The sequence below is a fragment of the Anolis carolinensis genome, chromosome 5 (genome assembly GCF_035594765.1).
Source record: "Anolis carolinensis isolate JA03-04 chromosome 5, rAnoCar3.1.pri, whole genome shotgun sequence".
In the NCBI taxonomy this organism is placed as follows: domain Eukaryota; kingdom Metazoa; phylum Chordata; class Lepidosauria; order Squamata; family Dactyloidae; genus Anolis; species Anolis carolinensis.
The window spans coordinates 11355371-11373251 of NC_085845.1; the positions used below are offsets into that span (position 1 = coordinate 11355371).

The 17881-nt window shown below is 44.0% G+C and overlaps 1 protein-coding gene across 1 annotated transcript in view; it reads left to right on the top strand.

Moving 5' to 3' along the window:
• Window positions 1-7699: 7699 nt before the first annotated feature.
• Window positions 7700-17881, top strand: part of adamts3 (ADAM metallopeptidase with thrombospondin type 1 motif 3) — a 145969-nt gene continuing 135787 nt past the window's right edge. The window contains exons 1-2 of the mRNA XM_062980867.1: window positions 7700-8183; window positions 15678-15705. Coding sequence (XP_062836937.1) covers window positions 8100-8183; window positions 15678-15705 — 112 coding nt within the window. The 5' untranslated portion in view covers window positions 7700-8099. The remainder of the gene's footprint in view (window positions 8184-15677; window positions 15706-17881) is intronic.

Below are 17881 nucleotides of genomic sequence, written 5' to 3' on the forward strand. Positions count from 1 at the left end.
GTAGATCATTTCAACCAAATCCATGAAATATCAAATCCACAGAAGTCCAACCTGCAAATGTGATGGGCCATCTGCAATGTATTGCTTTATAATTGTGTAGTAAGAACCCTAGGAACTTTCTGATTCATTTAGTATGTTTATGGTGCAAGCCCTTTTGCCTTGATCATGATGAATGAGTCATGAGGGACTTGATAAAAGGATATTAAGGTGTCTTGGTGATCAGTGATGCTTACTTGAAGTGTACAGCTGGAAAGTATGTTTCATTATCTAAGAATTTTCCAACAAATCTTTTTAAATGTCCAGAAATCAGGATCTCATAGAAAGTTCTAGCTATGCCATATAAATGATCTAGCCATTTATTTTAATAATGATTTCTCTCTCCCCCCCCCCCAACTCCCATTAGCATTCAACACTGTCCTCATATTAGATCTAGAAAAAAATATATATTAGTACCTTTAAAAAAAGTAGCCGGATAACAGCTCCTTTACGGGGCATTGCCTTTTGCATAGCTGTCATGGAATAGTTTAAACAGCCTTCGCTCTTAAGAAAAAGGGAGGAGGAAAAATCCCTTCCACTAATACTGGACTTAAAATTCAGTTTCACATGTCATGCTGTTAAATCTCTGCCATAAATACTGTGTGCTGGCATAAAGAAAGAATAAGGCTACTGAATTTCTCGATTTCATGCTTTTGCCTGGAAGTGCTAACATCTTTTAAAGCAATTATGTTTGGCTGATGTAATACAATATTTCCCGCTATTTCTAATGTACTGTTACCCCCCGCCCAAAAGATATTGTTTCATTGAGAGCATCCATCCTAAATGGGGGTTGGCGGTGAACATTAAAATGTGCATGGAATAGCCCACTCCGGTTCTTCCCACACCGAATGTGCACGCAGACTGTTTCTTCTTTTTCATTTCAGACAATTAAGGCTCATGGTTTCCATGTTGGTGTACTAATGCATCAAGACTGAGTTTCATTTCAGATTTCAATGGGGGTTGACCAAGGTGTTATGATACATAAGCTAAGCAATACATTTAAAGGTACTTCCAACGGGTGTGTGAAATTCTGTTGGTTGATTCAGATTTTGGATTGGGAAGGACCTCTTTGGAGCCTTCCTAGAACGAAAAACAGGTCTCCTAATTTTTGGCTAAAAGTTCAGAAAAGATTTGTTGATGCAGGCTTATTTTTCATCATTAGTATTCTGACTGTTTGTTTTGCAAACACAAGCAGCAATCTCTACATGGTGGGAACAATAGGACTGAGCTCCAAGCACAGCCACAAAGGCTGGTTCTATTTATTCTCCTTTCTCTCTGGTAACGCATGCTATTTGGGACTTCAAATCCCAGAAATCCCTGATTTTTTTCAAAAAAGATGTCATTGGTAAAAACTTTTAAAAATTCAAAAACATCAATGGATAGGTGAAATGTCATGAAACCTGGCAGAAAGACAGATGTAAATATGTCCTACAAGTGTGCCAAGTTTCATCACAATAGCGGAGCTTGCCGATGGCATAGTGGACTAAGTGACTTGAAGGTTGGGTTGCTGATCTGAAAGCTGCCAGGTTTGAATCCCACCCGGGGAGAGCGTGGATGAGCTCCCTCTATCAGCTCCAGCTCCATGCGGGGACATGAGAGAAGCCTCCCACAAGGATGGTAAAAACATCAAAACATCCGGGCGTCCCCTGGGCAATGTCCTTGCAGACGGCCAATTCTCTCACTCCAGAAGTGACTTAAGTTGCTCCTGACACACACACACACACAAATCACAATAGCCATAAAAATGACAGAGAAATAAGCCTCTAAATTGTCCCCATTGGTGCCTATGGACAAAATCTTTCTGAAACGAAAATGGAACTCAGGGTTCCGAAGTACGAATCTGAAAAGGCCCCTTCTTAATATTCTGGAATCTTCACGAAAAGAGAATTTTGGGGGGGGGGGGGGAACCAAAATCAAAATGAAAACAGAATGGATTTCTGCTGTTTTGCACCCACAATTCCTAACAGTAGGCTGTTAGGAATTGTGGGAGTTGAAGTCCAGCACACCTGGAGAGATGAAGTTTACCCATGCCTGGTATAATCCAAGTAAGGGCTATTTTTTTAAAAAAAAAAACCCCTCACATTTTCACCGTGTCAAAATGGCAGCAAGATAGGTGCCAATACATGTCTTGAAGGGAGAGCATTCCATAATTGGGGTGCTATATCTAGAAAGACCCCTTTTCACCAGATAAAGGGTAGTCAGGAAGTACAGAGCAAACAGAACAAGGATATAGGATATCATTTAGATGTCTTAGTAGACTACAAGGAAAATATGGGCCAACAATGCAATGCAGCAGCCAAAAAAAGCCAAAGCAATTCTAGACAGCATCAATAGGAGCACAATGAAACAATGTGACAGTTCTACTTTTATTCTGCTTTAGTTAGACCTCACTTGGCACCACACATCAAGGCAATTGACAAGCAGGAACATCTCCAGAGCAGGATGACCAAGACAATCAAAGCTCTGGAAACAAAGTCTCACAAGAAATGCCTTGATGAAATGGGTATGTTTATCATAGAGGAAAGAAGGTAGAGAGGTGGGATCGGAAAAAGCATGTTATGTGAAAGATGCAGCCAGTTTATTTTCTGAAAACATGGACCAGTGGATTCAAATTATAAGAAAATATATTCTGTCTTTATATTTAGGAAACCGTTTTGGACATAAGACTTAAGAAATAGTGGCACAAACTTCCCTGGAGAGTAGTGAACTTTTTGGAGGTGTTTAAACAAATGTTGTGTGCGTGTCTTTTAGGAGTGCCTTAGTTGTGTATCTCCGCATGGCAGGGGAACTGGGCTAGATAGCCCTTGCAGTTCCTTCCAGTTCTAAGATTCTAGGGGAACAGTTTTGGTGTGGGATTTCATGCATCCCCAGGCCTCAGTTTGCACAGCGCTGCCTTACATTGAGTGGGTCCCTTTAGCCTGGGACTGCATCAATACTATCGATGTCTCTCCGCAGCTTAAAACAGGATCCTTTCCAAATCCTGCTTGCAGATGCCAGGGATTGAACGAAGGATGTTATGCATGCAAGGCAGTTGCTCTGTCACTGTGCTAAGTCTGAAACTGACATGGGCAGGAGAAAGCTTTTTCTAATTTTACCAATGTAATCTCTTCCAGGTCTCCAAAACGGTACTTCGGAGAAGGCAACATTTCTATTACAGGCGACAAAAACAGACAGGAAGGTTGGAGTGAGTTTGTGCCTCCACCTAACCATCCGTTGATGTCATAATCTGACAAACACATTTCATGGCACACACTGCCTGTCTTCAGACATGTAGGTCAGAAGTGGGAGAGTGTGTCAAAACTGTTCAGAGCTGGCATGCAAAATTTTTCGTTCAGGACAGTCCGGCTATGTTTCATGCTCCTGGTAAGCTTGGATAAGATTGCAACTTAACCCCTTTCAGTGTGAATCTAAACCACACAATTTTTGCAATGCCTTTAAGGCTGACCAAGCTGGGCGATAATTCACAAAAGTTTATGGCAGAAAGTTATTGCTTAGGGTGCATCTACTGGCTGTTAGAAATGGTGGGAGTTGAAGTCCAAAACATCTGGAAGGCTGAAGTTTGTCCATGTCTGATCTATACTGTAGAATTAATGCAAACGACAACTCCCAAGAATCAATAACATTGCACCAACTGCCATGGTTCAATGCTATGGATTTCTGAGATGTTGGTAGTTTGGTGAGGCACCAGAACCTTTGGACAGAGAAGGCCAAAGATCTTGTAAAACTACAACTCTTATGAGTCCATAAGAGGGAGGACAAGAGAGAAACTGGGACACTTTAAGAGCAACTGAAAAATTGGAATGACAGTGTTAATTGGGACCATCCCTGCCAAATCAGGAGAACTGAAGGATAAGTTTTGAAAATGCAACCATTTCATTTTTACTATTAGATGTGTTTTTATACCACACAGTTAATAGCAGTGTGATATCTTTTCAACTACCATGACTCCATTCTATGGAATCCTGGAATGTGTATTTGGGTTGAGGTGCTTTGCAGGTCCGAATCCGGGGAGCGGAGTGAACACCCGTTGTTAGCCCCAACTTCTGCCAACCTAGCAGTTCGAAAACATGCAAATGTGAGTAGATCAATAGGTACCGCTCCAGTGGGAAGGTCGGCCACATGACCTTGGAGGTGTCTATGGACAATGCCGGCTCTTCGGCTTAGAAATGGAGATGAGCATCAATCCCAAGAGTTGGACACGACTGGACTTAATGTCAAAGAAAATCTTTACCTTTACTACTTTGCATTAAAGAGCTGTACTGGTTTTCAACAACTGCCCTCCCAGATTTTTCAGCTCTCCTAATAAATAAATAATAAGCCCCATTCAATGGACTGTTCTGAACAGAACAATTCAGGCAAGATATTGACAAGCTGGAATGTGTCCAGAGAAGGGACTGAAATGATCAAAGGCCTGAAAACCATGACATTCTATGAGACGCAGTTTAGGAAGCTGGATATGTTTAGCCTGGAGAAGAGAAGGCTGAGAGCCAGGTTTAAATATTTGAATGGATGTCATGCTGAAGAGGGAGTAAACTAGTTTTCTGCTACTTTAGAGACAAAGACATGGATAAATCGATTCAAACTGCCAGAAAAGAGATTCCTCCTGAATATTAGAAAGAACCTTTCCTCTCCGATGAAATTTTCCTTTGGTCTTGCTGATTCTAGTGCTGTGGTAATTTAAAACTTTTATACATACTTTGATGAAAAGGATCTCAAAGGTTAACAATTAAAAAGCAGAACTTTTGTTTTCCAGAACCTATGTTTGACCATCTATAAAACAGCCATGCATTTTCAATATATGTGTACAGCAGCAAGGCTGTCGTATGCACAAAGCTGGAAGAATCCAAAGAGGGAAGAATGGTTGTTAAAACTGACACATTCTGTGCTTTGATACAGATGTCCATGTGGCTGGCATGGCTGCATGGAGCGCCGTTACCTTCCCGCCGGAGCAGTACCTATTGATCTACTCACATTGGCATGTTTTCCAACTGCTAGGTTGGCAGGAGCTGGGGCTAACAGCGGCACTCACTCTGCTCCCTGGATTTGAACCTGGGACCTTTTGGTCTGCAAGTTCAGCAGCTCAGCGCTTTAACACACTGAGCCACCGGGGTCCCCGCATGGATTACATACATCAATGAATATACAAAAATATTAAAACCAACCAATTAAAACATAACATTAAAACAAGAATTAAAATAACATCATCCAGGTCATATTCCAAGGCCAGTCCAGGTCATCATTACATTAATTTATAGTCTATTATTGCACTGCTCCCATTATTGACCAAAAGCCTGATCCCAAAGCCATGTTTTTAGTTATTTTTTCTGATGGCCAAGAGGGAGGGGGCTGATCTAATTTCACTGGGGAGGGAGTTCCATAGAAGAAGGGCTGCCATTGAGAAGGCGCTGTCTCTCATCCCCACCAATCACACTTATGAGGGGAGTGGAACTGAGAGCAGAGCCTCCCCTGATGATCTTAGCCTCTGAGGTGGATCATAGAGGGAGATACGTTCGGACAGGTAGGCTGGGGCAGAACAGTTTAGGGCTTTAAAGGCTAAAGCTAGCACTTTGAATTGTGCTCGGTAGCAGACTGGCAGACTGCCTCTAATATCCTTCCATCAAGTGAACAGTTGGGCATTATTTCTTGGAGGATGGACTAGTTGGATCTTATTGCGGTCCAAGGCACTCTCAGGATTTTCCTCCAACACCACAGTTCAAAAGTGTCTATCTTCCTTTGCTCAGCCTTTCTTATGGTCCAACTCTCACATCCATAGGTTACTATGGGGAATACCATTGCTTTGACTATGCCGACCTTCGTTGCCAGTGTGATGTCTCTGCTTTTCACTATTTTATCAAGGTTGGCTATTGCTCTCCTCCCAAGAAGTAGACGTCTTCTGATTTCTTGGTTGCAGTCTGCATCTGCAGTAATCTTTGTGCCTAGAAATACAAAGTCTGTCACTGTCTAAATGTTTTCTCCCTCTATTTGCCAGTTGTCAATCAGGCTATTTGCCATGATCTTGGTTTTCTTGATGTTTAACTGCAACCCAGCGTCTGCACTTTATTCTTTCACCTTGGTGAATAGGTTCCTCAGCTTCTCCTCACTTTCAGCCGTCAGAGTGGTATCATCTGCATATCTAAGGTTGTTAATGTTTCTTCCAGCAATTTTAACTCCAGCCTTGGATTTGTCAAGCCCCGCATATCTCATGATGTGTTATGCATACAAGTTGAATAGGTCAGGTGATATTATACAGCCCTGCTGTATTCCTTTCCCAATCCTGAACCAGTCTGTTGTTTTGTGGTCTGTTCTCACTGTGCTACTTGGTCTTTATACCGATTCCTCAGGAGACAGACAAGGAGACTTGGTATCCCCATGCCACCAAGAACTTTCCACAGTGTATTATGATCTACACAGTCAAAGGCTTTAGAATAGTCAATAAAGTAGAAATAGATGTTTTTTCTGGAACTCCCTGCCTTCCTCCATTATCCAGTGGATATTGGCAATTTGGTCTCTCGTTCCTCTGTCTTTTCTAAACCAAGCTTGAACATCTGGCAACTCTCGCTCCATGTCTTGCTGGGGTCTTCCTTGCAGAATCTTGAGCATTACCTTACTGGCATGGGAAATAAGCACCACTGTACAAAAGTTGGAACATTCTTTAGTGTTTCCCATTGAGGAATACCATTGCTTTAATTAAAACACAGACATGTGCTTTTTCACCTTAAGAACAGACAAGCATCTTGAGCTCTGAGGATTACCTGGGAAGGAATCCCACTGGAGCATTGCAGCACACCCAAATACCTGGGAGTTACCCTGGACCGTGCCCTGACTTACAAGAAGCACTGCTTGACTATCAAACAAAATGTGGGCGCTAGAAATAACATTGTACGAAAGCTGACTGGCACAACCTGGGGGTCACAATCAGACACAGTGAAGACATCTGCCCTTGCGCTCTGCTAAGATCTACAGAGATACTCTCAAGATAACCTCAACAAACGAGAGTCCAAAAGTGGCAGGCTAAAACCAGGAACCTCAATCAGTGGCTGACACCGGATGAGAGACTCCTGGGTACACAGAAGACTGGGCGACTTGGAAGACGCTGAAGAGACTGTGCTCTGGCACCACAAGATGCAGAGCCAACTTTAAGAAATGGGGCCACAAAGTGGAGTCCACGACATTCGAGTGTGGAGAAGAGCAAACCAGGGACCACCTTCTACAATGCAGTCTTAGCCTTGCCACATGCACAATGGAAGACCTTCTTACAGCAACACCAGAGACACTCCAAGTGGCTAGTTACTAGTCAAAGGAAATTTAGTATCATGCCAAGCTGTGTGTTTTCAAATACATTACAACTTGTATTCTGGGTTCGCTTCTGACACGATAAATGAAATAACTATGCGGACCTTCCTTGCCAGCGTGATGGCAAGGGGGAAGAAGATGAAGAAGAAGGGGGAGAAAAGTGGAAGAGGAAGAGAGGAGGAGGACAACCATGTGGACAATTTTGGAATTGGGAGCCTGTGGGAATTCCGGAGAAGGGATGCTCAGCCTGGATTTCTTTTGAATGTCTTGGAAAGTTTCTAATTTTAAAAAAAACAAACCCCGAAAGGGAAAACTTCTCCTTCAACTCTGCTCCGGGGGGTGGGGCGTGACCGAGGGGGCGGGCTTTCCTTCCTTCCTCCTCCTCCTCCTCTTCTTCTTCCTCCTCTTCCTCCTTTGGCGGCTTTATTAAGCAGCCGGACAGGTTCGCAGGCGAGAAGCTGGCGCGGGCAGCTGGGGCTGTTTCCCAAAAGGCTGCTTCTTGGAGCCTCCGCCTCCTCCTCTTCTTCTTCTTCCTCCTGCTCCTTCCTCTCCGGCTTCTCTCCCTCTCCTTGGCCCGGTGCTGGACGGACAGAGAGCGCCGGGAGCGGGCAGCGCGCTCGGGCGCCTTCCTCCTCTGCCCCAGGTCTCTCTGTTCCCCTCCCGCCTCTCTCCCGCCTCTCTCCCTCTTTCTCCCTCTCTCTTTCTTCTTCTCCTGCTCCTTCTTTTGGGGCATCCGCAGCTCCGCTCGCCGGCCCGAGGCTCCCGTGGGGATGCTGCTCCGCTGCCTCCTCCTCTTCCTCGCCGCCGCCGCCGCCGCCGCGCTGGTGCCCCGCAGGACGGCCCTCCGCGCCCAAGTAAGTGTCCCGCGGAGAAAGAAGCACACACACACACACACACACACACACACACACAGGCCTCCCGGAGGAAGAGGAGGAGGAGGAGATGATGGGGAAGGTCACGGATCTCCCGGGGATGGGAGATGGAGACGGCCGGAGAGACACCGCTGCCCTCTGCCAAACTTGGCTGCTTCTTTTTTGGCACTCGGGGCTGCTACTACTTTTTTCTCCCTTCCTTCCTTCCTTCCTTCCTTCCTTCCTTCCTTCCTTCCTTCCTTCCTTCCTTCCTTCCTTCCTTCCTTCCTTCCTTCCTTCCTCATTCTTTCCCTTCTTCCTTCCTTCTTTCCTTCCTTCTTTCCCCTCCTCCTCCTCCTCCCTTCCTTCCTTCTTTCCCCTCCTCCTTCCTCCCTTCCTTCCTTCTTTCCTCCCTTCCTTCCTTCTTTCCCCTCCTCCTTCCTCCCTTCCTTCCTTCTTTCCTCCCTTCCTTCCTTCTTTCCCCTCCTCCTTCCTCCCTTCCTTCCTTCTTTCCCCTCCTCCTTCCTCCCTTCCTTCCTTCTTTCCCCTCCTCCTTCCTCCCTTCCTTCTTTCCTTCCTTCCTTCTTTCCCCTCCTCCTTCCTCCCTTCCTTCCTTCTTTCCTCCCTCCCTTCCTTCTTTCCCCTCCTCCTCCCTCCCTTCCTTCCTTCTTTCCTCCCTTCCTTCCTTCTTTCCCCTCCTCCTCCCTCCTTCCCTTCCCTCCTCCTCCTCCTCCTCCCTACCTTCTTACCTTCCTTCCTCTTCTCCCCCCTCTTTATATCATGATCTTCCTCCCTCTTTTCTTCTTCACCATCTCTTTCTCCTCTTCTCCTTGCTCCTCCTCTTATTCATAATTATCTCCTTCTTTGGGTTGCTATGAGCTTTCTAGGCTGTATGGCCATGTTCCAGAAGCATTATCTCCCAACATTTCACCCACATCTATGGCAGGTATCCTCAGAGGGCATGAGGCAGGCATTGGCAAACTTTGACCCTCCAGGTGTTTTGCACTTCAACTCCCACAATTCCTTACAGCCTACTGGATGTTAGGAACTGTGGGAGTTGAAGTCCAAAACACCTGGAGGGCCGAAGTCTGCCCATGCATGGCGTGAGGTCTGCTTGAAACTAGGCAAGTGGGGTTTATATATCTGTGGAATGATTTCCAGGGTGGGAGAAAGAACTCTTGTCTGTTTGAGGCATGAATGTTGCAGCTAATCATCTTGATTAGCCTTGAAAAGCCTTGCAGCTTCAAGGCCTGGCTGCTTCATGCCTGGGGGAATCCTTTGTTGGGAGGTGTTAGCTGGCCCTGATTGTTTCATGTCTGGAATTCCCCTATCTTCTGAGTGTTGCTCTTTATTTAGTGTCCTGATTTTAGAGGTTTTTTTTAATGCTTGTAGCCAAATTTTTTCATTTTCAAGGTTTCCTCTTTTCTGATGAAACTGGCCACATGCTTGTGGATATAAATGGCTTCTCTGTGTCGTCTGACATGAGTGGTTGTGAGAGTGGTCCAGCATTGCTGTGTTTTCCAGTAATATTCTGTGTCCAGGTTAGTTCATCAAGTGCTCTGCTATGGCTGACTTCTCTGGATGAGTTAGTCTGCAGTGCCTTTCATGTTCCTTGATTTGTGTTTGGGCGCTGTGTTTGGTGGTCCCTATGTAGACTTGTCCACAGCTGCATACACACACACACGCACACCTCACAACCGCTGAGGATGCCTGCCATAGATGTGTGCAAATGTCAGGAGAGAATGCTTCTGGAACATGGCCATACAGCTCGGAAAACTCACAGCAACCCAATGACTCTGGCCGTGAAAGCCTTTGACAACACATCTTGTTTCTGTCTTCTTCCTTTTTGTCTTTTCTCTCTCTTCTTCCTCTTTATCAACATCTTCATGCTCCTCCTCCTCCTCTTCTTCTCCCTCCTCCTCCTCCTTTTTCTTCTTCCTTCACCAATTTCTTTCTCCTTCCTCCTCCTCTTCTTTATCATTATCTTCCTCCTCCTCCTCTTTTTACCCTCTTCCTTCCTCTTCTCATTCTTTACCTCCTCCACCTCTTCTTCTTTTTCTTCCACCTCTTCCCTCCTCCATCCCTCTTCCAGCCCCCGTTGGGTTTTGCTGGTGTGATGTTATGCCTGGCTCCTGCACAGAATTACCGCTTGGCAAAAGTCACCCTGAGCTGCCTTACGGTTTTAATTTGTCCAGTAATAAAAGAACTTTGTTTGTTTCCCACTTTTTGCCTTTTGCTAACACCGGCTTTTTCTTTGCCTGTGTGTGTGATATGTGGCTGGAGAGAATGAATTCTCAGAAAGTGAAAGATAGGGAATGTGAACTTCTTGTTGGATCTGCTCTGTCCAAAGTTTAGAAAGATCTTGTAGTGGTGCACACACTTTCCATCCCTCACAGAGGGAAGCAAAATCAACAGGCATGGAATAGATAAAGGTAAAGGTTTCTCCTGACATTAAGTACAGTTGTGCCCGACTCTCCATTTCTAAGCTGTAGAGTTGGTGTTGTCCGTAGACACCTCCAAGGTCATGTGGCCAGCATGACTGCATGGAGCGCTGTTACCTTCCCGCCAGAGCGGTACCTATTGATCTACTCACATTTGCATGTTTTCGAACTGCTAGGTTGGCAGGAGCTGGGGCTAACAGCGGGCACTCATTCTGCTCCCTGGATTCGAACCGCCAACCTTTCAGTCAGCAAGTTCAGCAGCTCATAGAATCATAGAATCATAGAATAGTAGAGTTGGAAGAGACCTCAAGGGCCATCTAGTCCAACCCCCCGCTAAGAAGCAGGAAATCGCATTCAAAGCACCCCTGACAGATGGCCATCCAGCCTCTGCTTAAAAGCCTCCAAAGAAGGAGCCTCCACCACGGCCCGGGGGAGAGAGTTCCACTGCCGAACAGCCCTCACAGTGAGGAAGTTCTTCCTGACTGTGGTTTAACCTGCTACACCACCAGGGACTCAATGGAATAGATACAATATAGATATATAAATGCCTTTGATCTGATGGGTTTACTCTAGCTGGAGCTAGCAATTGGTTTCAGCGCACAGAATAGTGATGGGGTTGACAATGCTTATCATAGCCTCAGAAGCACTTACCTGAGGACACAATGGTGGATTGGGACCACTGCCTCCTAGGGTGGCTAGACAATATGGCACATAGGGATGGCATTGAGCATAAGTTTTAGAAGAAGGACAGCTCTTCCATGGTCAACTTGAGATGATGATTCTAAAAAAGTCCCAGGCAACTTCAGACTAGCTTATTGTTATACATACATACACATGAGGAATGTCTGGTGGCGCAACAGGTCAAACCACTAAGCTGCTGAACTTGCTGACTGGAAGATTGGCAGTTCTAATCCGGGGAGTGGGGTGAGCTCCCACTGTTAGCCCCAGCTTTTGCCAACCTAGAAGTTCAAAAACATGCAAATGTGAGTAGATCAATAGGTACAGCTCCAGCAGGAAGGTAATGGCACTCAATGCAGTCATGCCGGCCACATGACCTTGGAGGTATCTACAGACAATACAAGCTCTTCGGCGTAGAATTAAAGCTGAGCACCAACCCTCAGAATTTGACACAACTAGACTTAATGTCAGGGGAAAACCTTTACCTTATATACACATGATTAATCTCACTGCTCCACCATCATTCAGGTGTTTCTGAACTGCACATCCCATGGTGCTGTTTCCACTGGAGCAGGAATAGGTTCCATGTGGTTCTTCAGATACTGTTGGATTGTAATTCAAGCACCCCTCACTGTTGGGATTGGGGTTGCAATCCCATCACATCTGGAGGCTCATGTCTTTTCTGACTCATGCAGTTGAGGCTCCCTTAAATGTAAAATCTTCAGAACTTCTGGAGGACATCCAGAATGATCCAGGTTCTGAATTCTTCTCAGTCCTTCAATAGGTCTGGTTCACCGGTGGATATTCAGAGAGTATGACCATTCGTAGCCTAACAAAAAACATCTTGGTGTCTTGATTTTTAGGCCTGTTTCTGTTTCATCAACTCTAGTTTCTTTGATATGGTCTTCTATAGGCAAGCATTTGAAGGCTAGTATATGGCATATGTTCTGTATCTAAAGATGATAGGGGAAAACTGCTGCCATTTTTGGAATCAGCATGTCAGATATACCCAGAAACAGGTCTTCAAAATGTGTGTTGGCCAGTGCTATGCTAGCTGCAGATTATTCTCTGGGATTAAGAATGAAGCAACTCTGCAAAAAATGCCAGAGATAACACCTCTCTAGAAATCTCTTGGTCTTTTTGTGCTTCTGCTGGAAGTTGTTCATAGGATCATGTTGGAAGTGCGGGGTGGGATACCTAGATACATGTTCTCTCTAGGAATCTCTAAATCCTCCAGTATGGCTCTGTAGTCAATGTCTGGTAGAAGTTGACCATAGGGTTGCAGTGAAGGACCTACATATTCCCAGAGAGAACATATTACTCAAATTCATGAATAATCAAATCTGCAAAGGTTCATATTTATACAATCCGAAGAGAAGCCAAATCTGCAAAAGTTCAGCCCCAAAATGTGAAAGGCTCCCTGCATCCGGAAGGCAAGAAATGCAAAAAAGATGTCCTAATTAGTTAATCCATGGAATGTTGCAGATTTAGATTTGTCCTGGCTTTTTAAAAACAATGATCCTGTCTATATTGTTCTTAGAAAGCAATGTGCATTTAAATGACATCCGCCAACTTCATCACGATATAAGTACTCAACTACTTTTCTCATGACGTGCCATTTTTGCATGAGCACAGACTTTGAAAAGTGATATTTTTGGGAATAGGAATTCCTGGATCTTCCAGCATTAACATCTTCTGGAAGCTAGCCAAAGAATTACAGTGATTCCTAGAAAGATCTCTAGAAATGCCTAGGTCTTCCAGCATGAGAGGAAGAAGTTGACTGTAGAGTCACACTAGAGGACCTAAGAAATGCTCAAAAGAACATGAAACCCATGAATGATCAAATCCACAAAAGTCACAATAGTAAACATGGAGAGATGACTGTACATTCTGTTATCCCCTATTTGTTTCCGGTCAAACTGGTGTTTGGGGGTTTTGAAGCCACTCAAAAATGTGCAAAACAATTGGTTCAGAAGCAGTCACAAGATGAATCAAGTAAGTGTGGATTCTGCAGGCAATGATGGTTGACAATTATTATATTAAATTATTTGAAAGATCAGATTTGTCAGTGGACAAATTGAAACGCAAGATCTCAATTCTAGCTGTGCTAGCTTTTTGCTTGTGATCAGTTGTATGACAGCCCAAAAAGCCTTTGCTTAAGTTGCTTGTTGTATGACCAAGTTTATCCTTAAGCATTTGTTCTTTTGCTATACGTTAGTTGTTATGAATGTAAATTAGGAGATAACTTCTCAGAGAGATGAAGAAGGCAGGGGACTAAAGCTATGATTGCTTTTCACCTGCCGTCAACATTTGTAATTTTAATTAGAGCTACCATTCAGAGATCAGCCTATCTGGACCATCTTTCTCCATAAGCTCATTTCTAGGGCAAGGGGATAAACGACTTCTAGTAGTCTGGATTCCTCTTGCATTTTGTCTTTGCTCGTTTCTCTCACACTCTGTGTCCCTTGGGAATTGTAAGTTTAGTTAGCTTTTTAAAAAAGTATTTCTTTAGCCATGAGACACTATTTTTTTTTTGGCACAGCCATGCAATATCATAAAATGGCCCATTCAGAAATGAAGTTTATTAGCTCAAGCTGTTTATGTGAAAGTTATTATTTATGCAGTCTTATTAGAGCATTGGGGAATAGCTGTTTATTCACTTACAGGCAACACTATTCCTGGGCATGGGGTAAAGTGAGCGGAAGGAAGGTGTGAGGAAGTAGGTCAGGCTCCATGAAGGTGATGGACTCCAGGTCATGTCTACACTGACTGGATAAAATCCAGTGTAAAAGGCTCTGGGGTTGCTCCAAAGCATCCCCAGAGGCCTTTGGTCATCCACACCAAGGGATCATTGGGGCACAATCATTGCCTCACTTCCAGGAAGCATCTTTTTCCCAGAGGCTTGCTGGTGATATCACACCAGCAAGCCTCTGGTCAGATGGTTCAGTGCCAGAAATGATATCACCAGAAACAACGTCACCAGCTGTTTGCTTACAGAAGCATAGAAGTGGATCCATTAGTGATATGGACAATGCTAGTTCCAGCCAGATCCAACTGCTCACATCTCCAAAACTGTAGGATCACTGTGAAGTTTCCTGGAAGCTCCAGAGTAAACCCTACATTCCATAAACTTGGATCAGAGTTCTCAAACTTTTTCAACCATGGAGCCCTTTTTGAATCAAAAGTTTATCATGGAGCCGCAAGAAATGTTTATATATATTATATTATATTTAATGTGTATATAGGGACCCCTGATGGCACAGTGTATTAAAGCGCTGAGCTGCTGAACTTGTGAACCAAAAGGTCCCAGGTTCAGATCCCGGGAGCGGAATGAGCGCCCGCTGTTAGCCCCAGCTCCTGCCAACCTAGCAGTTCAAAAACATGCCAATGTGAGTAGATCAATAGGTACCGCTCTGGTGGGAAGGTAGCGGCGCTCCATGCAGTCATGCCGACCACATGACCTTGGAGGTGTCTATGGACAATGCCGGCTCTTCGGCCTAGAAATGGAGATAAGCACCAACCCCCAGAGTCGGTCACGACTGGACTTAACGTCAGGGGAAACCTTTACCTTTACCTTATATCAGGCATGGGCCAGGCTAGTAGCAGATTGATGGAGAGTGCTTGTGTGAACTAATTAACACAGTGCAAAAATAAAATAAAATACAATATTTAAAATGAAGAACAATTTTAATTAACATAAACTTAACAGTATTTCAGTTGAAGACCCCCAAGACCATCCAGTCCAACTCCCTTCTGGCATGCAGGAAAAACACAATCAAAGCACCCCAAACAGATGGCCATTCAGCCTTTCTAATAATAATAGTAATAATAATGATAATAATAATAATAATAACAATAATAATAATAATACCAGAAACCCCAAAGGAAGTGGGGCACTGGCGGAGCCCCTGAGCACCTCTCACAGAGCCCCAAAGGCTTCCTGGAACACAGTTTGAGAACCACTGACTTGGATTAATGTCTTGATGTAGCGTTTATGCTTCAAATCCAGCAATGCATCAAATGGCCTCACCTTAGTAGTTGAGTGATAAGTCTACTTTATTACTTCTGTGTAGACATGGCCCCAGTGAATTCCACAGTTAGGTGAAATTAGAACAAATATCTCCCAATTTCCATTCAACAATCTAGTAGCTATACCACACCAACTCACTGAACATCAGTTGCTAGCATTGTATGTCACTTGCAAATCTTCTGTCTGAGCTGACTGATTTTGGAAACAGAAAGCTGAACAGAGTGTGTTCTGACATTACTGAGCTTGGGATACCTGTCCAGAAATGCCCATTGCATATGATTCCTCCAATATACTCATATCAAAACGCAACTGACACGTGTGTAATTTTTCCTCTATTTCTTTTTCCAGGCTGCTGAGGAAGAACTTATTCAAACAGGTAAGACCATTAGATTGTATCTTGTTTCTTGTAATTGATCCTGCATTTTAACTATTGATAAGAGCATTAGGCTGTCACTGAATTGCAAAGCCTCTTTTAATCTAGTCTCATGAGTGATGCTAATTTATGTCAGAGGCTTGTCGTTTCCACAAGTCAGTCCAGATAAAGTGACTGCACACTGAAATAAAAAGGGATGAAATGGTTTTGTTGCAGTGACATTCTGCACATTCTCAGAGGGCATATTTTGCTAGGGCTTACATACACAGAGAAATCTAATACCAGTTCATAATGTCTGTGATGTGTCTCTACCTAGGATTAACAATTAACAAGGGGGGGGGGAGAGGTTAAAATGTTCTTCCATTGGAAGAAATATTTGCATGCAGACCTCTAAATTTAGACAACTGCATGCCAATTACATAGTTACTTGGGTATTATCTTTATATCCTGCGTTTCCCTAAGGAGTTCAATCCAGTACATTTGCTCTTTGTCTCCATTCTTTATCCTCATCATAATCCTGCGAAGTTATGAGAGACAGAGTGAGGAGCATAAACTCATAAATGCGGATAAGATCAGAAAACTATGATCATATTGGTTGGGGCAAAAGGGGCTTAAAAACTGCATTAGGTGAATTAATTGAGGTTAATACTAATAGTCGGGATAATCTTGGGTTGTCTCTAGGATCAGAAGCATCATTGGGTTCCTGGCTGGAGGAGCAGGTTGGTCTGATACAAGCGGGTTCTTCTTCTGTTTTGTGTATTCATTTATTCTGCCTACACTGCATAGTTCATCAAAGATGGGTCATTTCCATAAAACAAATTTATAAAAAGTTTGAGGCATGGATATAAAAGATTACAATAAAAGTCATAGGAAAGAAAATCAAAAGGATTGGGGCTAAATATATTCTTGAATTCAGTCTAGTCGCTTGAAGCATCCCAGGAAGATAAATCTGCAAACGGGTCATGTAAAAAGTGAGGAAAGGACAACCAACATCCTAAGAGAATTTGAGCAGCTTCTATGTAGGGATAAACAAAAAAATGTCCTCTCACAACAATACAATTCAAGTGTACCCAATGAGATAAATAGCCAATAGTTACCTTCCCTGCCTCTTTCACCCTGCTTACCCTTATGAATAAAGGGAATGTTTTGGATGCTTCTGGCTGTTGTGGGATTGTAATTACCTAAAAGCTTTTTTCATGTCAGGAGCAATTTGAGAAACTGCAAGTTTGGTGTGAGAGAATTGGCAGTCTGCAAGGACGTTGCCCAGGGGATGCCCGGATGTTTTGATGTTTTACCATCCTTGTGGGAGGCTTCTCTCATGTCCCTGCATAGGGAGCTGGTGCTGACAGAGGGAGCTCATCTGTGCTCTTCCCAGATTCGATCCGGCAGCCTTCAGGCCAACAACCCAACCCTCAAGTCAGCAGTCCTGTCGGCACAAGGCTACCTAAAAGTTAACCCCTCCATATAGTGACGCTATCCATTAGGACTTTCAGGACAACCTTTATTCAGAAGGGCCATTCCTTCACTTTGAGACACAGAATGTGTGGCTTGTCCACTGTCACCCAGTGGGTTTCCAGGCCTGAATTCAAACCTTGGTCTTTGGTGTCATAGCCCAACAATTAAATCACTTTGCCACATTGGCTCTTGGGCACTTTGCACAACGTCCAGAACAAGAAACTGGAAAATGTATGTTTGTTTGAAGAGTTGGTAACCTTCAGTCAATGCTAAACCTTGAGCTAACTGAAACCAGACTAAATAAAACAGACTCACCTTGAAGCTCTTGCAAGAAGTCCATATGACGTATGGCTGGTTTCATAGCTGAAGCATTGCATCTAGTCTTTTACCCAGTTCAAGGGGTAGAACAGTGTACTCCAGAGATTCCAGGAAGCTTCAGAGTGATCCTAGTGTTTTTGAGGTGGAAACAGCTAGATAGGACTGGATCTGGTACAATCCAGCATCCACATGTCAAACAGATCCACTGCAGTTTTGCCTGCTAGAAGCAGAGCTTTCCCTGTGATGTCACTTTTGTTGGTCATATCCATCAGAAGTAATGTCACCAGCAAGGCTCTGCCACAGTTGGTGGAACAAGCAGTGTTTTCACATGCTCTTGGCCCAGCTGGTCAGCTGGACACCAAAAGGCTTTGGGGATGCTCCCATGCCTACATGCTGGACAGCTCTA